A 25,313-nucleotide genomic window follows, 5' to 3' on the forward strand; every position below is an offset into this window, starting at 1 on the left:
TTTTTGTTTACAGGTGTAATAGCATGCTGCTACAAATGGTGAGTCAATTTCTAGACTGGAGTATCTTGGATTAAGCGGGTTAGTTTAAGTTTAAATTTTATTACCTTGATAATTAGATGCACATATTTCAAATTACAAGTATCAAATTGGAATGCAAATCCAAACTAAAGGACTAAACATTGAAGCCGAATGGCCTCATTTGGGATTCTATGATTAAACTTCGTAACATTACTTACAGCAAGGGGGTTTGGTAGAGGTGGTGGAAGATTTGCAATCCTTACAGCTCTTTTTTTCTCAATTAGTAGTACTTTTTTTCGTGTTTTAATATACCTGCAGGATGTGAAAAATGTTAAATCTTTAAAAATGCAAAAACACCAGTAAAATGCACCTTTGAAAATATTCTGTGGCAAAATAATTTGTTACGAAGTTTAAATTTGCTGCGAAAGCACAAAGTTTCACTAGTTAATTTTTAAATATATATTGCTGAATTTAATCCATCATAAACTACACTGCTGTTTTCTTTTCTTTCTTCAATGTACTGCAAACTATCAAAGTGCATCAAAGCACTGGACCGCTTCCCATATATCGGGGCAGAAGACACAAATGTGATCCCAGGTGACATCAAGCTACATTTTTCTGTATGGATAAGCTGGCCAGGAATTTATCAATCGGAGGAAAAAAATGTTGTTTGAAGAACCCCCTCGTAACTTGTTTAATGCAACAACGCAAGAGACTTGGATACCAAGATGTGACATATGACCAGAAATAACCAAGGAAAATATGTTGCACAGAAAGGCTTTTAATTTTACGAAAAAAACACTGTGCGTTGTTCAAAATTCTCAAGTTTAAAAAAAAAACATTTTGAGTTTCATCATGTTTACAAATAAAACAACAAACCCTCAAAGTTGGTACAGAAAAAGACAGGAGTGTACCAACACATTTGGTTATTAAAAAAGTGCCTCTAACCATACAATAGATATCCAGGGAATAGGAGAGAAGAGGATAAACATGATAATATGAAACACAGCTTTACATATGGCGAATTCAAAACGGTGCTACATAACTTATCAAAAAACGTGCAGGAGCAAGTCAGACATAGTGGAACCTATAAACGTGAGGTAGGGGGTCCCAGACCTTTCGGCATGCGTCCGATTTAGAACAAAGTACGGGAGCTAGAAACTCCACAGCAATACATTCCATGATAATTTAATGCCAATTTTGGATCAAAATGATACTTGTCGCTAATGCAGGAACAGAGGATATTCTTCAGTGTCACATGGTTAAGCTATTATAATGCCTTTTTGCATTAATGTCAATGATTCTCCTAACTGGAAGCTCCAGAATTAGGAATAAAGAATCAAATTCTATGGCTGTGCAGAATATCCCCTGAAACATCAGACCAGAGGATTAAATTTTGACACAGGATCATACACAATATGTAGTCACCCTCAACTACCTGGTACTTAAAGGCACAGAAGTGTGATACGCAGACAGTATAATATTTTGAACCAAGTCTCCTTCGTTCTACTACATACCAAAATGTTACTGCCATATTCCCATGTACTACCCCAGCCATCCTCATCAATATTGTTTGTAAGATCCCCCCCCAAGATTGCAGTGTTCCTAATATAGTCCCACAGGATCTAGAACACGGTGTCATAAAACGTGCCAATTAATAATAGTCCAGATTTGGACTATTGTTAGAAATGTTGAAATGGTTCGAAGGTGTTCATTCCCAGGTTGTTTTAGGTTTTAATGAAGCATGGTACTATTTAGCCAAGTGTGCTTTAATTGCTTGCTAAAACCTAAGACACGATTTGTATTTCTTGGAAGTACCTAGTTTGGCAGTTTTGAGATAAGGATGGAACAATGGGAGTTGTTCAGGATAAAAACAGTTGACATTTGTGCATTCTTTCTCGGGGTCTTATTCACATTAGCATGTCATGCCATAATCAAATCAGTGTTTCGTGCAAAGCCACAAGATCTCGAGTTTTTCTTCAATAGTGTGTTGGGAGGGTCTGAATTTTAAAGGAACAACAAAAGATGGACTTTGTTGCATCCCCATCTGGAGTCAGTCATCAAACTTTTTGCACTTAATTGGGTAGAGCCAGATTCAGGCTATTTGAAAACCAACAATGTCTGAAAACATGACTTTAAAAAAAAACGTTGCCATGCATGGATTTTTATCATTAGACGAGTAAAATAAACTACCATCTGGTTGGACTAGGTGGCGCACTGGCATGGCCGTGTGCCAACTAATTATTGGGTTTGCGCTCCTATCTTTTCCCACACACCAAGTGGTACAAGCGACCCTTAGCCCAACCCAAAGCCAGCAATATCCAAAATCAGGCACGGACATGGTCCAGGGGTTGCTAGCTTTGAGACACTGCACCTGCACATTGCAAATAAAACACAAACTTCAAGAGTACTCAAGGTGTCAACTTAAAGTTCTAGGCTCTTTATAGGTCAACGTGACAATCCTCTCTGCAAACATTGGCATTTCTTAATGTCTGGATGCCCATCATGTCACTAATGATAGAACAACGAATAATTGCAGATTTATGAGTTTGTTACATGTTAGAGAATATAAACAAACATACAAGTGACTATAGAAAAATGTTGATAAACAAATAAAAAAAGATGAGCTTTAAAATGCAGGATCAACACATCAAATAAATCCAAGAACAATAGCAAACCTATTTTGAACTTCGGTTTCTTTGTCCCTTTGCTGCTTCAACTCCCTTAGTGCTTCTCTGTGCCTTTTCTCAGCTTTCTCCCTATTGACAGATACCTGCTGCGATTGAGCTTTCAAATCTGGTTCCTGTGGGCAAGAGACTGTTAGCGGAAGAAATTGCTATATGTATTAAAGAATTGATATAAGTGATAACAAAGATGTTCCAGGTTTATACCAGCACATGGCAAGGAGAAAACCAGTAGGCAAGGGGTTAAAATATTGAACCTTAGAGAAAAGTCATCTGCACTCGGGATAATTCAATCATCCTACAGGGCATTAGAATAAGAATGGGGACTCACGTCACAGAAACCATGGCTCCAGCCTGTCTGTAGGAGATTCATTGTCCAGCCCAGAGCAGGGAATAAAACACATTAACACCCCATCAAGGAGTTCAGATTAAGGGGAATATTTTGAACAGGATCCGGGAAATTGTAAAGATGCATTGTATTACTAAATCGTTTACCCATTAAGGGCCCAGAAAAATATGCCTACTGATCACCTTGTATTGTTTGGAATAAATCGATGACATCAATGCCTGTTTGTAACTCTGAAAGAACTTTAAACATATCTACATGTTACCCTAAATATGATCAGAGCTGACTTTTGCGAGCTAAGGGTAGCAGCAGAAACTGTCTGTGTGCACACAGCAATTTCGAATAAACGCAACTTTTACAACTCCACGCGGTCGAGAAAAGACTCCTCCAACAGAGACATACGTGTGTGCATGCACACACAAAAACAGTGAAAATCTGGAAACATTGTGCAAAGATCAAAAAATCAAAGCTATTGATTGATATGGAGTAAAAGAAACCCATTTTATGCATTGCGTATATTTTATTAATTTTGCAGTTAAAATACCTGGAAATGTAGCTGACTGGCAATGTCTAGAGTCAACCCAAAACTATCAAGCTTTAACTACTGACATCTAAAATAGTTATGGATAGTTCTAATCTTCTCATGGATGCAGTCATATGTATTTTTAGGTAATGGTAAATAGATGCTTACTTCATGTTATATCATGAAATCATACTGTAGAGCCTTTAAGTCTTTCTATGTTAAAATTATACCTAATATAATACTGTGAAATTGATGGCGGAAACTATACTTAATCTTGGTAACTTTGAGAGATGAAGAGTTAGTTGGAGAGTTGTGCTCAACCAAGTGAAATAAGCATATGTTTTGCAGCGAAGCATCTTCTGTACACTTGGTGTTTTGCTGTGTATTTGTTTTAATAAACAGCCAGTTTTTGACATTATGTCCAAGAATTCATCTTTGGCATAGACAATTCCAAATAGAAACACTTCCCATGTGACTGGCTTTTGTGAATTCAATACTGGCGACAAGGATTGATGGAGCTGCAGATGGCACTGTTTACGCTGTACCAGGCCACTTCTCTACAGACCTCTGGAGGGTGGTTCGTCCTCTATTACGATGGCACACTTCGGGAAGTTGGACACATTTGATGACAGTACAGCAAATTTGTTTTCCCCAGGCCAACGCCATGGTTGGGGAGGAGTGCCCGACTGTGGACCTCTTGACAGCCTGTGGAGCGCCCAGTTTTCGTGAGCAAGAGCCTGACATACCCCGCTTCCCTGGATTCAAAGTCATTCACAGATCTGGTAACGCTGGTCCTCATCCAGCACAACCGCTTTAATGTGCCAAGAGGATCCTTGAGGAGTCCAGAGTGGAATTCTTGATGCGTCTCAGGAAGCCTGCAGAATTCTGCGAATATTGTGCACCCTCTCTGAAATATTGCAGGATAGATTGGTCTGCGGCATAAATGACACGGCGAACAAAGTTGCTTGCCGAGCCACAGCTGGACCTCAAAGAAAGTCACCCTGTTGTGAGAAAGCAGAGCAGGGCGTACAGGACTTGCAAGAGATGAAAGTCCTCAGCTCAGGGCGGCCCCTCACCGGAGTGCAGCGCCCTTGATTGGGTAACCCGGGTTCTTCACCTGGGGCAGCAGCCTTCCGGGGGTTGGGCCGGTGGCCTAGGACCCCGACGACCAGGCATGACCCCTCCCCGATCTGGAAGAGGAAAACCCCAGGCGTTGTTTGATGTGCAGTCAGAGAGGCTGCAGCGGCCACGGGAAGGTTCATCTGCCTGCCGCTCTGCTGGACCGACCGCCCAGCCCCACACCTTTTTTGTGGAAGAGCCCATGGATAATCGTCTACAGTTGAACTGCATTGCCCCAGTTTAACAGTACATTTTGAATTGCAATATGCTTACACACTTTCAGATTCACCAGTCATTCAGATAGATGGTGGAGAAATTTAAAGGGCTGCCTGACCAATGTGATCAGACTACTTACATCACATTTCCTAACTGAAACGGTGGAAGAAAAAGATATAATTTAACTCACATTTTCTTTAGCTTGTCTATGCCCCTGACCCACTTCCCATAAACTACAGAGGTAGAGCTTTTCTAGACTCTTTTCTTTCTCCACTTGTGCCATCTGCCATTCGGCATTCAAATCATTCGCCAGTTGCTCAAGTTGTTGCTTACGACGATGTTTAACTTCTTCTCGGATCTGCACAGCAATGGAACGCTCCTGTTCTCGAACCTGTAACATAACCAAGGGATTAAAATTAATTCTCTGATCCTTTTTGTGCAATTTTTAATATCTATAGCCTAGATTTCACATTATTCTAATTTACAGAAAATTATGAAAGTGATATACAACAATTCCTCGGTTAAGGTTACCTCGTCTAACATGGTTTCACTTTTTTTTCTGAAGAATATTTTTATTCTCCCATTTTCTTCAGAATTTACATCCCACCATGGTAACGAATACAATGTCAATCCCCCTACCAACAACAATCCCATCCTCCCACCACCCCCCAAATAACGGCCCACCTGACAATACAAGCATCAAATAAAACTAAACCTCCCAAGGAGGAAAAAGAAAAAGGAATCGCCCCTGGTCATCGTTGACACATATAGCCCAACCCCACCCCCCCCCTAATATTCAATGCCATCCAATCCCCGAAAGAGTACCGTGAATGGCAGACACCCCCCCCCCTCCCAGACTCCTCCCCTCCACTTCCTCTTGTAAACTCCTCCCCCCAACCTTGGTTCCTTCCCCCAACTTTTCACTCCGGCTAGACTCACCGAAACCTGTTCTACCAGGCTCCGATGGCCGCAGCCCCTCCCACCTCACTCCCGTTTCACTGACCAGCTTAAACAGGACAGCGTGGAGGCCCCCGTCTGGGTCTCCTTCCCCCTTGACCGGTCCCAGGAAAACCAAGAAATCCCCTTTAGTACACAACCCCCGCATACACACCCAAGCCCCAAAGAACCATCATTGCAAATAAAAGTCCCAATTATTCCCTTGTCCAAATATACATCGTCGACTCATTTAGTACATACACCAACACGCAGTGAAAAAATAAAGTTACATGAGGCTACATCGGTACATGACCTGCTCTCAGTCCCATTTCTCAATTCTGCCAGTCCTTCTGCCTTCGCAAACTCCTCCACCGCCCCAAAATAAAAGTGCTTGGATTTGTAGGTCATCCTCAACTTAGCTGGATATACTATGCCGCACTGCACCTTGCTGATGTACAGTGCCTTCTTCATCCGGCAGAAGGCAGCCCGCCTCCTCGCCAGCTCCACTGTAAAGTCCTAGTATATGCGTATACCAGCTCAAGCCCACTGCACCAGCCGCTTCTGCTTTGCCCAGCACATGACCTTCTCCTTAACGCTGTACCTACGGAAACACACAGTTACTACTCTTGGCGGCTCACTCGCCTTTGGCCTCCACAACCGATGAGCCCGATCCCCAATACCTCCGCCAACATCGTGGCAAAATACTCCGTCGGTCCCCGGCCTTCCACCCCTTCGGGCAGACCCACGATCCTCAGATTCTGCCGCCTGGATCTGTTTTCCAGGTCTTCCATTTTGGCTTGCAGACCCTTGTTGGTCTCCGTCACCTTTCGCAACTCCTTCCCCATCGAGGCGAGTGATCACTGTGCTGCGATACTTCTTCCACTTCCTTCAGTGTCTCATCTTGCTCCCGCACCTCCGCCTCTGTGCTTGATACCTCTGCCCTCATCGGGGCAATCAACTCCTCCACCAGCACTTTCAATACCGCCTCCACCTCCTTCTTCATCGCTTCCATGTGCTTTGTGAACGGTTTTTCCAAGTTCCACAACCATCACTTTGGTCATTTCTTCTGCTGTGAGCGATGCGGCCTCCCCTGGTGCTCCAGCCTCCACTTTCCTTACAGTTCCTGCGCTGACTTTCCTACTCATCGGCAGACGTTCATTAACCCCCTTTCCCAAGCTTGGACATTTCTCCTCCCTGTGCCTTCTTACAGCTTTTTCAGCCTCCGTTGCCCCTGGGAGCGGGCGTTAAAATCCCAACATTTCTATTCCCGAGCGGGAGCCCTCCAGTGTGCGGCTGCCTTCCTCCCGCCGTCACCGGAAGTGCTTCCAAACATTGTTTCACTTTAACTGACTTTCAAGAACCCTACATCTACATCGAGATGATGTTTTCCGCTGGTCTGACAAGGCTATGTGATTGGATCAGGCCATTTTGGAGTTGCTTTTCCCTGACTCACTCTAGCTGCTGACCCTCCGGGTTCACAGCCTCACCCACTCGCCACTTCCCTCTCCTGGGGCGAGATTCTCCGACCCCCCAGCGGGTCGGAGAATGGCCGTTGGCCACCGTGAATTCCGCCCCCGCCACCCGCCGAAGTCTCCGAAGGGAGAAAAGTCGGCGGGGCGTTAATGGCGCCGTAGACCTCGGAGAATGGCACGGGTGGGCGCAAGGCCATCGATTTTGGGCCTGCCGATATTCTCCCGTCCGGATGGGCCGAAGTCCCGTCGGCGTGATGACGGGTCACGTCGGCGTAAATCAAACCTCCTTTTAATCGGCGTCAACCTGTGCTCAAGGTTTACGCCGACCAGCGTGGGAGGGGGTGACGGCCTGGGGGGTTGGCCGCTGGACAGGCGATGGCGTGGCCGCAGTCTGAATGTGTGGGGGAGAGGTGTGGCTAGGGTTGTGTGTGCGGGGCGGTGGGGGGGGGGGGGGGGGGGGTTAGAGTGGGCTGGGCTCCGGGGGGCGGCCGGGAGGGGGGTTGAGTGCCGGGGGGGGGGGGGGGGGAGAGACGGGGGGGGGGGGGGGGGGGAGGGGGGGGAGGAGGGTGGGGGGGGGTGGGGAGACGGGGGGGGGGAGGGAGACGGGGGGGGGTGGGGGGACGGGGGGTGGGGAGACGGGGGGGGGGGGGAGGAGACGGGGGGGAGACGGGGGGGGGAGGGGGAGAGACGGGGGGGGGGAGGGGGGGAGACGGGGAGGGGGGGGAGACGCGGGGGGGGGGGGAGACGCGGGGGGAGACGGGGGGGGAGACGGGGGGGGAGACGACGGGGGGAGACGGGGAGGGGGGAGGGGGTGGGGGGGAGACGGGGGGGGTGGGGGGGGAGACGGGGGGGGTGGGAGGAGACGGGGGGGGTGGGAGGAGACGGGGGGGGTGGGAGGAGACGGGGGGGGAGACGGGGGGAGGGGGAGGGTGGGGGGAGGAGACGGGGGGAGGGGAGGGTGGTGGGGGGAGACGGGGGGTAGGGGGGAGGGGGAGACGGGGGGAGGGGGAGGGTGGGGGGGAGACGGGGGGAGGGGAGACGGGGGGGGGGGGGGAGACGGGTGGGGGGGAAGACGGGGGGGGGGGGGAAGACGGGGGGGGAGGGCGATAAGACGGGGGGGGAGGGCGATAAGACGGGGGGGGAGGGCGATAAGACGGGGGGGGGAGGGCGATAAGACGGGGGGGGAGGGCGATAAGACGGGGGGGGAGGGCGATAAGACGGGGGGGGAGGGCGATAAGACGGGGGGGGGAGGGCGATAAGACGGGGGGGGAGGGCGATAAGACGGGGGGGGAGGGCGATAAGACGGGGGGGGAGGGCGATAAGACGGGGGGGGAGGGCGATAAGACGGGGGGGGGAGGGCGATAAGACGGGGGGGGAGGGCGATAAGACGGGGGGGGAGGGCGATAAGACGGGGGGGGAGGGCGATAAGACGGGGGGGGGAGGGCGATAAGACGGGGGGGGAGGGCGATAAGACGGGGGGGGAGGGCGATAAGACGGGGGGGGAGGGCGATAAGACGGGGGGGGGAGGGCGATAAGACGGGGGGGGGAGGGCGATAAGACGGGGGGGGGAGGGCGATAAGACGGGGGGGGGAGGGCGATAAGACGGGGGGGGGAGGGCGATAAGACGGGGGGGGGAGGGCGATAAGACGGGGGGGGAGGGCGATAAGACGGGGGGGGAGGGCGATAAGACGGGGGGGAGGGCGATAAGACGGGGGGAGGGCGATAAGACGGGGGGAGGGCGATAAGACGGGGGGAGGGCGATAAGACGGGGGGAGGGCGATAAGACGGGGGGAGGGCGATAAGACGGGGGAGGGCGATAAGACGGGGGGAGGGCGATAAGACGGGGGGAGGGCGATAAGACGGGGGGAGGGCGATAAGACGGGGGGAGGGCGATAAGACGGGGGGAGGGCGATAAGACGGGGGGAGGGCGATAAGACGGGGGGAGGGCGATAAGACGGGGGAGGGCGATAAGACGGGGGGAGGGCGATAAGACGGGGGGAGGGCGATAAGACGGGGGGAGGGCGATAAGACGGGGGGAGGGCGATAAGACGGGGGGAGGGCGATAAGACGGGGGGAGGGCGATAAGACGGGGGGAGGGCGATAAGACGGGGGAGGGCGATAAGACGGGGGGAGGGCGATAAGACGGGGGGAGGGCGATAAGACGGGGGGAGGGCGATAAGACGGGGGGAGGGCGATAAGACGGGGGGAGGGCGATAAGACGGGGGGAGGGCGATAAGACGGGGGGAGGGCGATAAGACGGGGGGAGGGCGATAAGACGGGGGGAGGGCGATAAGACGGGGGGGAGGGCGATAAGACGGGGGGCGAGAGGGGAGCGATAAGACGGGGGGAGGGCGATAAGACGGGGGGAGGGCGATAAGACGGGGGGAGGGCGATAAGACGGGGGGAGGGCGATAAGACGGGGGGAGGGCGATAAGACGGGGGGAGGGCGATAAGACGGGGGGAGGGCGATAAGACGGGGGGAGGGCGATAAGACGGGGGGAGGGCGATAAGACGGGGGGAGGGCGATAAGACGGGGGGAGGGCGATAAGACGGGGGGAGGGCGATAAGACGGGGGGAGGGCGATAAGACGGGGGGGAGGGCGATAAGACGGGGGGAGGGCGATAAGACGGGGGGAGGGCGATAAGACGGGGGGAGGGCGATAAGACGGGGGGAGGGCGATAAGACGGGGGGAGGGCGATAAGACGGGGGGAGGGCGATAAGACGGGGGGAGGGCGATAAGACGGGGGGAGGGCGATAAGACGGGGGGAGGGCGATAAGACGGGGGGAGGGCGATAAGACGGGGGGAGGGCGATAAGACGGGGGGAGGGCGATAAGACGGGGGGAGGGCGATAAGACGGGGGGAGAGGGCGATAAGACGGGGGGAGGGCGATAAGACGGGGGGAGGGCGATAAGACGGGGGGAGGGCGATAAGACGGGGGAGGGCGATAAGACGGGGGGAGGGCGATAAGACGGGGGGGAGGGCGATAAGACGGGGGAGGGCGATAAGACGGGGGGAGGGCGATAAGACGGGGGGGAGGGCGATAAGACGGGGGGAGGGCGATAAGACGGGGGAGGGCGATAAGACGGGGGGAGGGCGATAAGACGGGGGGAGGGCGATAAGACGGGGGGAGGGCGATAAGACGGGGGGAGGGCGATAAGACGGGGGGAGGGCGATAAGACGGGGGGAGGGCGATAAGACGGGGGGAGGGCGATAAGACGGGGGGAGGGCGATAAGACGGGGGGAGGGCGATAAGACGGGGGGAGGGCGATAAGACGGGGGGAGGGCGATAAGACGGGGGGAGGGCGATAAGACGGGGGAGGGCGATAAGACGGGGGGAGGGCGATAAGACGGGGGGAGGGCGATAAGACGGGGGGAGGGCGATAAGACGGGGGGAGGGCGATAAGACGGGGGGAGGGCGATAAGACGGGGGGAGGGCGATAAGACGGGGGAGGCGATAAGACGGGGGGAGGGCGATAAGACGGGGGGAGGGCGATAAGACGGGGGGAGGGCGATAAGACGGGGGGAGGGCGATAAGACGGGGGAGGGCGATAAGACGGGGGGAGGGCGATAAGACGGGGGGAGGGCGATAAGACGGGGGGAGGGCGATAAGACGGGGGGAGGGCGATAAGACGGGGGGAGGGCGATAAGACGGGGGGAGGGCGATAAGACGGGGGGAGGGCGATAAGACGGGGGGAGGGCGATAAGACGGGGGGAGGGGCGATAAGACGGGGGGAGGGCGATAAGACGGGGGGGAGGCGATAAGACGGGGGAGGGCGATAAGACGGGGGAGGGCGATAAGACGGGGGGGAGGGCGATAAGACGGGGGGAGGGCGATAAGACGGGGGGAGGGCGATAAGACGGGGGGAGGGCGATAAGACGGGGCCGGGAGGGCGATAAGACGGGGGGAGGGGCGATAAGACGGGGGGGAGGGCGATAAGACGGGGGGAGGGCGATAAGACGGGGGGAGGGCGATAAGACGGGGGGAGGGCGATAAGACGGGGGAGGGCGATAAGACGGGGGGAGGGCGATAAGACGGGGGGAGGGCGATAAGACGGGGGAGGGCGATAAGACGGGGGAGGGCGATAAGACGGGGGGAGGGCGATAAGACGGGGGAGGGCGATAAGACGGGGGAGGGCGATAAGACGGGGGGAGGGCGATAAGACGGGGGGGGAGAGGGGCGATAAGACGGGGGGAGGGCGATAAGACGGGGGGAGGGCGATAAGACGGGGGGAGGGCGATAAGACGGGGGGAGGGCGATAAGACGGGGGGAGGGCGATAAGACGGGGGGAGGGCGATAAGACGGGGGAGGGCGATAAGACGGGGGGAGGGCGATAAGACGGGGGGAGGGCGATAAGACGGGGGGAGGGCGATAAGACGGGGGGAGGGCGATAAGACGGGGGGAGGGCGATAAGACGGGGGAGGGCGATAAGACGGGGGGAGGGCGATAAGACGGGGGGAGGGCGATAAGACGGGGGGAGGGCGATAAGACGGGGGGAGGGCGATAAGACGGGGGGAGGGCGATAAGACGGGGGAGGGCGATAAGACGGGGGGAGGGCGATAAGACGGGGGGAGGGCGATAAGACGGGGGGAGGGCGATAAGACGGGGGGAGGGCGATAAGACGGGGGGAGGGCGATAAGACGGGGGGAGGGCGATAAGACGGGGGGAGGGCGATAAGACGGGGGGAGGGCGATAAGACGGGGGGAGGGCGATAAGACGGGGGGAGGGCGATAAGACGGGGGGAGGGCGATAAGACGGGGGGAGGGCGATAAGACGGGGGGAGGGCGATAAGACGGGGGAGGGCGATAAGACGGGGGGAGGGCGATAAGACGGGGGGAGGGCGATAAGACGGGGGGAGGGCGATAAGACGGGGGGAGGGCGATAAGACGGGGGGAGGGCGATAAGACGGGGGGAGGGCGATAAGACGGGGGGAGGGCGATAAGACGGGGGGAGGGCGATAAGACGGGGGGAGGGCGATAAGACGGGGGGAGGGCGATAAGACGGGGGAGGGCGATAAGACGGGGGGAGGGCGATAAGACGGGGGGAGGGCGATAGACGGGGGAGGACGGGGGAGGCGATAAGACGGGGGGAGGGCGATAAGACGGGGGGAGGGCGATAAGACGGGGGGAGGGCGATAAGACGGGGGGAGGGCGATAAGACGGGGGGAGGGCGATAGACGGGGGAGGGCGATAAGACGGGGGGAGGGCGATAAGACGGGGGGAGGGCGATAAGACGGGGGAGGGCGATAAGACGGGGGGAGGGCGATAAGACGGGGGGAGGGCGATAAGACGGGGGGAGGGCGATAAGACGGGGGAGGGCGATAAGACGGGGGGAGGGCGATAAGACGGGGGGAGGGCGATAAGACGGGGGGAGGGCGATAAGACGGGGGGAGGGCGATAAGACGGGGGGAGGGCGATAAGACGGGGGGAGGGCGATAAGACGGGGGGAGGGCGATAAGACGGGGGGAGGGCGATAAGACGGGGGGAGGGCGATAAGACGGGGGGAGGGCGATAAGACGGGGGGAGGGCGATAAGACGGGGGGAGGGCGATAAGACGGGGGGAGGGCGATAAGACGGCGGGGGAGGGCGATAAGACGGGGGGAGGGCGATAAGACGGGGGGAGGGCGATAAGACGGGGGGAGGGCGATAAGACGGGGGGAGGGCGATAAGACGGGGGGAGGGCGATAAGACGGGGGGAGGGCGATAAGACGGGGGGAGGGCGATAAGACGGGGGGAGGGCGATAAGACGGGGGGAGGGCGATAAGACGGGGGGAGGGCGATAAGACGGGGGGAGGGCGATAAGACGGGGGGAGGGCGATAAGACGGGGGGAGGGCGATAAGACGGGGGGAGGGCGATAAGACGGGGGGAGGGCGATAGACGGGGGGAGGGCGATAGACGGGGGGAGGGCGATAGACGGGGGGAGGGCGATAGACGGGGGAGGGCGATAGACGGGGGAGGGCGATAGACGGGGGGAGGGCGATAGACGGGGGAGGGCGATAGACGGGGGAGGGCGATAGACGGGGGAGGGCGATAGACGGGGGAGGGCGATAGACGGGGGAGGGCGATAGACGGGGGAGGGCGATAGACGGGGGAGGGCGATAGACGGGGGAGGGCGATAGACGGGGGAGGGCGATAGACGGGGGAGGGCGATAGACGGGGGAGGGCGATAGACGGGGGAGGGCGATAGACGGGGAGGGCGATAGACGGGGGAGGGCGATAGACGGGGGAGGGCGATAGACGGGGGAGGGCGATAGACGGGGGAGGGCGATAGACGGGGGAGGGCGATAGACGGGGGAGGGCGATAGACGGGGGAGGCGATAGACGGGGAGGGCGATAGACGGGGGAGGGCGATAGACGGGGGAGGGCGATAGACGGGGGAGGGCGATAGACGGGGGAGGGCGATAGACGGGGGAGGGCGATAGACGGGGGAGGGCGATAGACGGGGAGGGCGATAGACGGGGGAGGGCGATAGACGGGGGAGGGCGATAGACGGGGGAGGGCGATAGACGGGGGAGGGCGATAGACGGGGGAGGGCGATAGACGGGGGAGGGCGATAGACGGGGGAGGGCGATAGACGGGGGAGGGCGATAGACGGGGGAGGGCGATAGACGGGGGAGGGCGATAGACGGGGGAGGGCGATAGACGGGGGAGGGCGATAGACGGGGGAGGGCGATAGACGGGGGAGGGCGATAGACGGGGGAGGGCGATAGACGGGGGAGGGCGATAGACGGGGGAGGGCGATAGACGGGGGAGGGCGATAGACGGGGGAGGGCGATAGACGGGGGAGGGCGATAGACGGGGGAGGGCGATAGACGGGGGAGGGCGATAGACGGGGGAGGGCGATAGACGGGGGAGGGCGATAGACGGGGGAGGGCGATAGACGGGGGAGGGCGATAGACGGGGGAGGGCGATAGACGGGGGAGGGCGATAGACGGGGGAGGGCGATAGACGGGGGAGGGCGATAGACGGGGGAGGGCGATAGACGGGGGAGGGCGATAGACGGGGGAGGGCGATAGACGGGGGAGGGCGATAGACGGGGGAGGGCGATAGACGGGGGAGGGCGATAGACGGGGGAGGGCGATAGACGGGGGAGGGCGATAGACGGGGGAGGGCGATAGACGGGGGAGGGCGATAGACGGGGGAGGGCGATAGACGGGGGAGGGCGATAGACGGGGGAGGGCGATAGACGGGGGAGGGCGATAGACGGGGGAGGGCGATAGACGGGGGAGGGCGATAGACGGGGGAGGGCGATAGACGGGGGAGGGCGATAGACGGGGGAGGGCGATAGACGGGGGAGGGCGATAGACGGGGGAGGGCGATAGACGGGGGAGGGCGATAGACGGGCGCGAGACGGGGAGGGCGATAGACGGGGGAGGGCGATAGACGGGGGAGGGCGATAGACGGGGGAGGGCGATAGACGGGGGAGGGCGATAGACGGGGGAGGGCGATAGACGGGGGAGGGCGATAGACGGGGGAGGGCGATAGACGGGGGAGGGCGATAGACGGGGGAGGGCGATAGACGGGGGAGGGCGATAGACGGGGGAGGGCGATAGACGGGGGAGGGCGATAGACGGGGGAGGGCGATAGACGGGGGAGGGCGATAGACGGGGGAGGGCGATAGACGGGGGAGGGCGATAGACGGGGGAGGGCGATAGACGGGGGAGGGCGATAGACGGGGGAGGGCGATAGACGGGGGAGGGCGATAGACGGGGGAGGGCGATAGACGGGGGAGGGCGATAGACGGGGGAGGGCGATAGACGGGGAGGGCGATAGACGGGGAGGCGATAGACGGGGGAGGGCGATAGACGGGGGAGGGCGATAGACGGGGAGGGCGATAGACGGGGAGGGCGATAGACGGGGGAGGGCGATAGACGGGGGAGGGCGATAGACGGGGGAGGGCGATAGACGGGGGAGGGCGATAGACGGGGGAGGGCGATAGACGGGGGAGGGCGATAGACGGGGGAGGGCGATAGACGGGGGAGGGCGATAGACGGGGGAGGGCGATAGACGGGGGAGGGCGATAGACGGGGGAGGGCGATAGACGGGGGAGGGCGATAGACGGGGGAGGGCGATAGACGGGGGGAGGGCGATAGACGGGGGAGGGCGATAGACGGGGGAGGGCGATAGACGGGGGAGGGCGATAGACGGGGGAGGGCGATAGACGGGGGAGGGCGATAGACGGGGAGGGCGATAGACGGGGGAGGGCGATAGACGGGGGAGGGCGATAGACGGGGGAGGGCGATAGACGGGGGAGGGCCGATAGACGGGGGAGGGCGATAGACGGGGAGGGCGATAGACGGGGGAGGGCGATAGACGGGGGAGGGCGATAGACGGGGGAGGGCGATAGACGGGGGAGGGCGATAGACGGGGGAATATGGATATCGGGCAGGGAGGTGGAGGCTCACCCTGGCTGCTCTGACGAGGTCGGTCACCTTCTTGTGGCACTGGGTGCCTGTCCGTGGTGTCAGGGCCACAGCGGTGACGGCCTCTGCCACCTCCCTCCAGATGCTGGCTGTGGTGTGGGGCAACTCTGCGGCCGTGTCCGGGATACAGGGGCTCCCTCCTCTGCTCCACTGCGTCCAGGAGCGCCTCCACATCCTGTGACTGGAACCTCGGGGCTGAGCGGCAGGCGGCCATCCAGTCGGGTGTTCCGGTCGGCTGGGGGGGGGGGGGGGGGGGGGGGGGGGGGGGGGGAGAGCAGCGCGTCTGATGAGCCGTCACGCCGTGCATGGCGCCGCACGGCGTGAAGCACATGAGCGGATCCGGTCACGTCGCTGCTAGCCCATTCCGGGCCGGAGACTATGAGACGTTTTTGGCGGCGTGATGAAAGTCGGATTTGCGCCGTTTTTGGCGCCGATCGGCGGACTTTGCGCCGATAACAGAGAATTTTGCCCCTGAACCCTCACTGTGAGCTCAGGCTCTGGGGATGAGCAGCAAGAGGCAGGAACAGAAGTTTCAACTTGTAGGCACTAAGTTCTCTTCACATGGGTTTGCAATAAGCTTTACTCTTTCAAAAGGTTCTTCTTTAGTAGAATACATCAAATCTGGCTAACTGAAAACTGGAATTTTTTTCCCGCCCTCCAAGCGGATTAGCAAGCCTTGACCCCACCCAACCCAGAGGAGAGAGATCAGCATGGTAGCACAGTGGTTAGCACAACTCCAGGGTCCCAGGTTCGATTCCCAGCTTGGGTTACTGTCTGTGCGGGGTCTGCATGTTCTCCTCATGTTTGCGTGGGTTTCCTCCGGGTGCTCCGGTTTCCTCCCACAGTCCAAAGATGTGCAGGTTCGATGGATTGGCCATGATAAATTGCCCTTCTGTCCAAAAAGGTTAGGTGGGGTTACTGGGATAGGCTGTAGGTTTGGGCTTAAGTGAGATGCTCTTTCTTAGGGCCAGTGCAGACCCCAGGTCGAATGGCCTCCTTCTGCACTGTAAATTCTATGAAATTATATCATATCCCCTATTCACTGAATTGAGGGATTCCAAATTTACCCCTGAAAACCAGCATGTTCTGGAATTCAGCACTAACTCATTACTGAGGATGCCGGGTGAGGTTCTCTACAGATCCTGATAATGAGACAATTTACGAAATGGAACTAACGTGGTCAGAACATGACTCCTCTCCACCAGGTGGCAGCAGCCTTGCTTACTCCGATGCCACCCACTCCCAGTGGTTTTAAAACCCAGGTGTGTCGGAAAATGAGCTTTCTCATCAAAAGGGGGTGCAACTGATCACAAACACACTTGCCTCCTGCAAGTCTAAGTTGCGCATCCTGTCTCTCACCACTCATCTGCAGAACCTGCAATGAGAATTCAGTAGCCAGAAGATGCAAGTGGAAGTCAAGGAACAGGAACTTCAGTGAGAAAAAGAATTGGAGAGAGGGTAGGTTAGGGAAGGGAGGCCTTGAGCCGAAGATAAACATGGGAGGGTGAATTAGGGAGCCGGAGAGGTCTCAAGTCAAGAATCGGCATGAAAAAGTGAATCATGGAGTGACAGATGCCATGAACCAGAGGGTCGGCAAGAGGACGGGTACATAACAACCATACACAACAACCAAAAGGGTCAGAGAGCATGATGTGCAGTGAGCAGGTCTGTGCAGCAAGAGGAAGGTACCACAAGTAGAAAGTTATCATATTAATTTTATATTAAATCAAATCATTTTAAAAATAAACTCATCAACATACCTATCTAGCAATATAAAATATTTCAACTTAAAGGGTATCAGATTTTAACGTTTTTGTCTCTGCTGAGGAAGGTCCTACAGAACCCAACGACAGCTTTTACATTGTTTTAATGGAAAAATGTGATTTATTTAATGTTGTTTAAGTCACTATTTTTAGAAATATAATTACAAGCTTAAGTAAGAATGTTAGAGTTCTATGCAGGACCTCTACGGAGGTCTTTTTAAACTCTAATGCACTGATTACGTGGGGAGAAAAGAACTAGCTAACAATTACACATCACCATTCACTTCTTGAAGATTTTCCAAAGCTCATCACAACTGATCAACTATTTTTGACGGCAAGTTACAATTGTTGCAAGCTTTTATCCCGCAATGAACAATCTTGCAGGTCATAACCAGGCACAAATCCAATGTTGAGCAACTTTGTGTTGAGGGAAGACACGCTAGAGGGATCTTGTAGTGAGGCATTATGAGTGGAGCTCAGGAATAAGAAGGGTGAAATCAATGTTGGGAGTGCATTACAGACCTCCCAACAGCCCAGAGGAGACTGAAACGCAATAGTGTAGTCAGATACTGAAAAGGTGTGGAAAAAGCAGGCTAGTTGTGATTAACCTCCCCCATATTGACTGGGAATCCCATACAGCCAGGGCTCGGATGGAGAGCAATTTGTTAGATGGGTACAGGAGAACTTTTTGATACAGTATGCTGACAATCAACCAGGGAGGGAGCCATAATAGATGCTTCATTTTGTGTTTAGTGACCATAATTCCACTCTTATCCTAATCCATGACTATTCACAATCTTGTGGAATTATGGTCATTAAACCCAAAATGAAGCATCTAGTATGGCTATAAGGAGAGGTTTAATAAACTAGGATTGTTTTCACTGGAAAGACAGAGGCTGAAGGGAGACCTGATAGAGGTGTACAAAATTATGAGGCATAGACAGGGTGGATAGTCAAGAGGCGTTTTCCAAGGATGGAAGTGTCAATTACAAGCGAGCACAGGTTCAAGGTGAGAGGGGGAAAGCTTAAGGGAGATGTGAGGTGTAGTGGTGGTAACCTGAAACGCACTGCCAGAGGATGCGGTGAAGCAGGCACATTAGCAACATTTAAGAGGCATCTGGATGGGTACATGAATAGGGAGAAAAAAGTGATATGGACTGAGTAAGGGCAGAAAGTTTTGGGTTTTAGTTGTGGCATCATGATCGGCACAAGCTTGGAAGGCCGAAGGGCTTGTTCCTGTGCTGTACTTTTCTTCATTCTGGATCAAACTTTCCCTCTCGGTGGAGGGGTCAAGTCTAGGGAGCAGAGATTTACGGTAAGGGGCAGGAGGGGGCATAGATGTATGGTAAGAGGCAGGTTTAAATTAGATCTTTTAAAATAAATTCAGAGTACACAATTCTTTTTTTTTTCCAATTAAGTGGCAATTTAGCATGCCCAATTCACCTACCCTGCACATCTTTGGGTGGGTTGGGGGGGGGGGGGGGGGGGGGGGGGGGGAGAGACCCACGTAAACACAGGAAAAATGTGCAAACACCTCACGGGCAGTGTCGTCCCAGGGCCGGAATCGAACCGGGGTCCTCAGCGCCGTGAGACAGCAGTGCTAACCAATATGCCACTGTGCTGCCCGTGGGGCAGGAGATTTTGAGGGGATGTGAGGGAAAACCTTTTTTACCCAGAGGTGGTGGGAGTTTGGAATTTGCTGCCTGAAAGGGCGGTGGAGGCAGAGATTCTCATAACATTTAAGAAGTATTTAGATGCGCACTTGCAATCCCAGAGCATACAAGGCTATGGGCCAAGACCTGGAAAAATGGCATTAGAATGGTGAGGTGGTTGTTTTTGACCGGTGCAGACGCAACAGGCCAAAAGGCCTTTTCTGTGCAGTATGACTCTTTAATTATGGGATTATGTCCCAGCAACAATTTGTTTCCAAATCAGGGTGGTGTACAACTTGGAGGGGAACTTGTACGTCATTTTCCCATACGCCAACTGCCTTCTAGCTGGATGTGTTGCGTTTGATTTAGACTAATAGATTTTGGTTTGTTGGATTGAAATGCCATGCTGTAGAATTCTATACATTATTTCAAACTAATGTCTTTGAACAAATGAGAAATGCCTTGCTGAGTATACCTGTTTTATTCTTAACCTTCGTCTCCTCTCATGCTCTTCTTTTATCAAAAGTGCTTCTTCATTTGGACTAAGACGAACGCTACTCAGCTTGACCACTTTTCTTTTCATCCTTTCGGTGTCTGAAGGAAAAACAATTCAGAAACAAGAATCCTTAAAATCAACTGCAGGTTTATCGTCATTATCTCCAATTGGAGATTGCTGCTGTAATACTCACTTGCGAAATGGCGAATCAGCTGCTTTAAAGTTAAATAACACCAAGTCACAACCTTGGGAAACCAACTCCATTCACTTCCCTTCAAAAGCACCTAACCAGGCGCAAATTTCCCAATTACTCATAATCCAGAACTTGAAATCATTATCTAAAATGGCCACTACGGGACTGCTGGTGGCGACACGTAGGTGGAGGTTGCATGTTAGGTGGCTCCTGCTAGAGTTTCTGGTTTTTGAACTTTTACGCCCAGTTTCAGGGGTAGTTTGTGGATGAGTTAGCCCGGGGTTATGATGATGGCGGATTGGGGCCGGTGGGGGAGCAGCAGGTGAAGGTGTCGATTGGGAGGATGCAGGCAGGGAAGTCAGCGGGGCCCGATGGGTTTCCAGTCGAGTGTTATAAACTATTTAAGGACACGTTGGCACCATTGATGGTGGGAGTTTTGAGGACACGATGGGTAGGGGTCTTGCTCCAAACAATAGGGCAGGCTTCCATCTTGCCGTTGTTATAGAATAATAAATAAATAACCTTTATTGTCACAAGTAGGCTTGCATTAACACTGCAATGAAGTTACTGTGAAAAGCCCCTAGTCGCCACATTCCGGCGCCTGTTCGGGTACACAGAGGGAGAATTCAGAATTCTCAGCTGGTACGGGAATTGAACCCACGCTGCTGGCCTTGTTCTGCATCACAAACCAGCTGTCTGGCCCACTGAGCTAAACCAGCCCTCTGGTTAGGACAAAGATGCGGTGGAGTGTGGGTCGTATAGGCCCATAACTCAGCAGTGTTGGCGTTAAGGTTGAAGGGGTGATCAGAGAGGAGCAGACGGGATTCGTAAAGGGAATCTCAAATGTGACGAGGTTGTGGAATGTGGTGTTTTCTCCGGCAGAGTTGAGGGAGACGAAGGTGGTGGTGACGTTGGATGCGGAGAAGATGTTTGATTGTGTGGAATGGAGTTATTTTATGGCAGTACTAGAGAAATTTGGAATTGGGCCGAAGTTTGTGGCATGGATGCAGTTGCGATATAAGAAACCAATGGCGAGTGGGTGCACAAACTGCATGAATTCAGGGTATTTTGCATTACATTGGGATACAAGTCAGGGATGATTCAGAAGTGATTCACAGTAAATCCACTTTATTCAAGTCAATGTTATCGCACCACATAATTCTGGACACTTCCTTTTATCGCCTATTTCTTGTTTGCTATCAGGTTTAAATGTATTCTAATTTGTAATGTAAGCAGGTCTTTTTACTTTGAGCTCCCTCCCAACATCCCCACCATGAAGTCTATGAGCATGTGCATTTTAGCGGCGTCTCCATCATCGTGCCTCCTTTCAGTACTCCACCTCCAGATATTCTACTCCCCCAATTCCCTACCTCAACCTTCATCTTGTTCTCTTTTGTCATCTCAGGCTGGCTTCCCCCTTAGATAAGCCTACAGCTTCATTCAGTTCCTCACTAGCCATCCTCCGAGGGGCTCAAGGCACTCAGCACTGACTCATTATGAACAGGATCCTCAATCACCCATCCCACCCAATCCATCTTGTCAATCTCCTTCCTGACCAACTCATCCCTATCACTGCTGGCCCTGTGCACTGTTGCCAGTGGATTAGCTCTCACCATCTGTCGACACACATCTCTCAGAATGTCTCTTCACATGTAAGACACTGCGCCATAAATGAACTCACGATGGATGGTTACATTGACATCATAGCCTCAACAGAAAGGTGATGACACCTTTCCCCTTAATGACACTATTTGCCTATATCTTGCACCATTTTCCCGTCAAGACCCCTCACTTTTGCCTTTGAGCATCGCGCCTTGTTCCATCCCTCCCAGCTCTAATTCAAAATGTTTTATATATACTAGGCTTATCCAATCTTTTTACTTGGGATTGGGTGGCCCACTTTTCCATTTTTTCCCTCAAACAAGGGAATAAATTGATTGGTCAGAAAAGGGGTCATAAATAAAAATTACCATTAGCTTGCGCTGGGGGTCAGAGTGTGTGGTCTGGGTCAGGATGCTCACTCACCCACTGCAAGAGAGAATCCAGACTGGATGTGAACCAGATTCACACATCTATGATGTCGTCCCTCCTAAACCAACTAGGCAGCACCATCCCTCACTCCACACCAACCCCCCCCCCCCCCCCCCCCCCCCCCCCATTTGCCCTCCACGACCCCAGGCTCTCTAGTCCCACCCGCCCCACCACGCATCCACAGCATCTCACTCCTTCCACCTCCCTGACCCTTATTCCTGAGCCCAGTATTTCTCCCTATACCTACACCACCTCCTCACCAGCAACCCTGACAGCAGCAAACACAGGTGAGGAACGACCTGTGACTGGAGGTGCAACTCATTGCTAAGTCTTCCACTCCACTTACCGTACTTACTGACATTTTAAACAGTGCCTATCCTACCTCCCTGTAAACTGCCATATTCACAGCCACCATCTTGATTTTCTCATGTGGAGTTGTTAGTGTCAAATCATAGATACGGCATTGCTGATCATTTCCTTGCATCAACCCTGTCCTCATATCCTCTTTCCATATGAAAAAAAGCCTCCCATTCATTTACAATTGCAATTTCAAAATACAAACTATTTAGCCTTTGGCCCACTGTTTATCACATTTCTGCTGCTGCTGATTTGCTGAAGTACACTCAAACTCCACTTTTGTTTTGTTAATTCCTATAAATCCATTCCACTCTCTCTCTCACCCTTACTATTCCCCAATACAACCCTCATCTTCACTCTCAAGGGATGCAGACTTGAAAGCTTCCAAAAGGTGCACTTTAGTAACAGTCAGCAATGTGAAGTCCATGTATATAAGTAACCTTGGACAGTGGATTCTAGTTTATCTTGACCATTTTGAGGACAATTTCACATTAGTCATTGAAGTAAGCTAACAACGTCAAGATCGCATTTTGTACGATTGCAAAATCTAGACTTATGTTGGTGTCGAGAACAGAGGTTGGGAACTCCTGATGGACCTAGGATCTTTTGCGCATGTGCAGACGGGTAGAAGGCTGCATGTGTGTAGGTTGGCATTTTTGAGTCATTTGGGTCCAGTGTGTCTGTATAAGAAGAAACAAACAATGCAGACATCCATGACAGGTGAGCAAAGCTTCATGCAAGACTAGGAGCACGATCAAGGGACAGGGAGAGATCCAAAAACAAGAGACTGCAGTATCAGAGGGACTACAGGCATGTAAACAAATTATTTAAGGTGGCAGGGCATGTTGAGAAAGTGGTTAATCAGGCATAAGGGTTCTTGGGTTTTATAATTAGATGCATGGAATAAAAAGCCCATGGTTACGATGAACGTTTATTTTTTTAAATATAAATTTAGAGTAACCAATTCATTTTTTTTTCCATTTATGGGGCAATTTAGCGTGGCCAATCTACCTAGGCTGCACATTGTTGTGGGGCGAAACCCACACAAACACGGGAAGAATGTGCAAACTCCACACGGACAGTGACCCAGAGCCAAGATCAAACCTGGGACCTCGGTGCCGTGAGGCAACCGTGCTAACCACTGCACCGCCATGGTGCACCTTTATAAAAACATTGGCTCTAGTCAACGGGAGTATTGTATCCAATTCTGGCCATCACACTTCAGGAAAGATGTGAAGGCACTGAATTGTGTACAGGAAAGATTTATAAGAATGGTTCCACGGGTGAGGGAATTCAGGTACATGGAAGATTGGGGATCCGGAGATTGTTCCCTTAGAGAAAGTTCAGATGTGATTTGATAGAGGTGTTCGAAATCATGAGTGATCTGGAGTAGATAGGGGAGAACCTGTTCCCATTGACAAGATAAAGAACCAGAGAACACCAATTCTAAGATGAATGGCAAAAGAACCAGAGGTAAGACGAGAAAGCTTTTTGTTCCGATGGCAGTGTGGCCTCTTTAAGGGGGCAGGCTCTACAGACCACGCGACCAGCTAAGGGCAAATCACGGGGGAGCGCATGGAGGCTCACGCAGGGCCCTGGGGCAGGACTCCGGTAGTGTGGACCCTGGAGGCCAAGTGTTAAAAGCTGTTGTATAGTATTCTTAACTGCCTTTCATCAATAAACCCCTTCTTTAACTACTGGAAGCCTCCAGTGTATGTCTCAAGCCACCATAGTTCCCCAGAAAGTGGTTCGGGCCTGGAATGTACTGTCTGAAAGTGTGGCGACAGCAGATTTAATGGTGTTTGTCAAAAGGCCAAGAGGAAGATTTGCAGGGCCACGTATGGAGAAAGGGCAGGGAAGTGGGACTAGCCGCGTTGCACTTACAAAGATCTGGCACAGATAAAATTAGCCAAACGACCTTCTGTACTTGAACCGTTCTATGATGGCATAGAAACGCAGCGGTGCACAAAAGTGACCAACAAAAATCTACCAAATGTACATAAGTTGGGGGGAATTCTGAGTGCGCAGATGTAGCTTACCGAAATAATAAGGGTTGGGACAACCCAGGTAGACATTTTGGATCAAATTTAATGGAGGAAACTAACTTCAAACTAATTCACTTAGTGGCTTTTATATGGTTAGCAACAATTTGATTTCAGTTCAAATTCCACATTTTAAAACATTTGTTAGGCCATCTTCAGAAATATTTTGAGACTGAAACTAAATCGAAAAGCAACACAACTTCACTGCTAACCAGCTACTGTGCACGTGTAACTTTCAGATAACAGCCGGTGTACAAAAGGATGAACTTAAACGGAGGAAATCAGCTTGCGGAACATTCCTGCTCTTCGATCCATCTAAACAAATCAATGTAAAACATTCACCTGAAACTAGTGCCACAGCAACAAAACACGAGCCAAGCTGTTTGCGGGTAGCCCGCCCTGTCCCGGTCGGCTAGCAGGCAGCCCCGTCCCAGCCGGTCGGCCAGCAGGCCGCGAACTCCCAGGTGACCGTTGGCTCAGAGCGAGATGCCGGCATTCAACTACCAACTGCGCATTGTGACCTCACTTCCGCCACTCAAACTGAGCGCCAACCAACGCCGAGTAGGCGCGAGTGAAGAAACGGACTGAATGTAGATCACCTCCCAGACACACACACACACAATCCCCATCACCTCCCAGACACACACACACACAATCCCCATCACCTCCCAGACACACACACACAATCCCAATCACCTCCCAGACACACAGAGAATCTCCATCACCTCCCAGACACACACACACAATCCCCATCACCTCCCAGACACACAGAGAGAGAATCTCCATCACCTCCCAGACACACAGAGAGAGAATCTCCATCACCTCCCAGACACACAGAGAGAGAATCTCCATCACCTCCCAGACACACACACACAATCCCCATCACCTCCCAGACACACACACACACAATCCCCATCACCTCCCAGACACACAGAGAGAGAATCTCCATCACCTCCCAGACACACACACAATCCCCATCACCTCCCAGACACACACACACACAATCCCCATCACCTCCCAGACACAGAGAGAGAGAATCTCCA

At 53.6% G+C, this 25,313-nt stretch overlaps 1 protein-coding gene across 8 annotated transcripts in view; it reads right to left on the minus strand.

Annotated features, from left to right (window-relative positions):
• Positions 1 to 24,764, minus strand: part of cep295 (centrosomal protein 295) — a 142,690-nt gene extending 117,926 nt beyond the window's left edge. For 5 of the 8 annotated variants that reach the window (XM_072476437.1, XM_072476436.1, XM_072476438.1 and 2 more), the window contains exons 1-5: positions 24,613 to 24,763; positions 19,627 to 19,745; positions 5,097 to 5,297; positions 2,697 to 2,821; positions 237 to 330 (exon numbers count right to left, since the gene is read on the minus strand). In XM_072476437.1, coding sequence (XP_072332538.1) covers positions 237 to 330; positions 2,697 to 2,821; positions 5,097 to 5,297; positions 19,627 to 19,734 — 528 coding nt within the window. In that variant the 5' untranslated portion in view covers positions 19,735 to 19,745; positions 24,613 to 24,763. Of the gene's footprint in view, positions 1 to 236; positions 331 to 2,696; positions 2,836 to 5,096; positions 5,298 to 19,626; positions 19,746 to 24,612 lie in introns of those variants that run through there. The other 3 variants (XR_011935156.1, XM_072476440.1, XM_072476439.1) reach the window with 3 other exon arrangements.
• Positions 24,765 to 25,313: the final 549 nt, after the last annotated feature.

The sequence above is a fragment of the Scyliorhinus torazame genome, chromosome 15 (assembly GCF_047496885.1).
Source record: "Scyliorhinus torazame isolate Kashiwa2021f chromosome 15, sScyTor2.1, whole genome shotgun sequence".
Taxonomy (NCBI): Eukaryota; Metazoa; Chordata; class Chondrichthyes; order Carcharhiniformes; family Scyliorhinidae; genus Scyliorhinus; species Scyliorhinus torazame.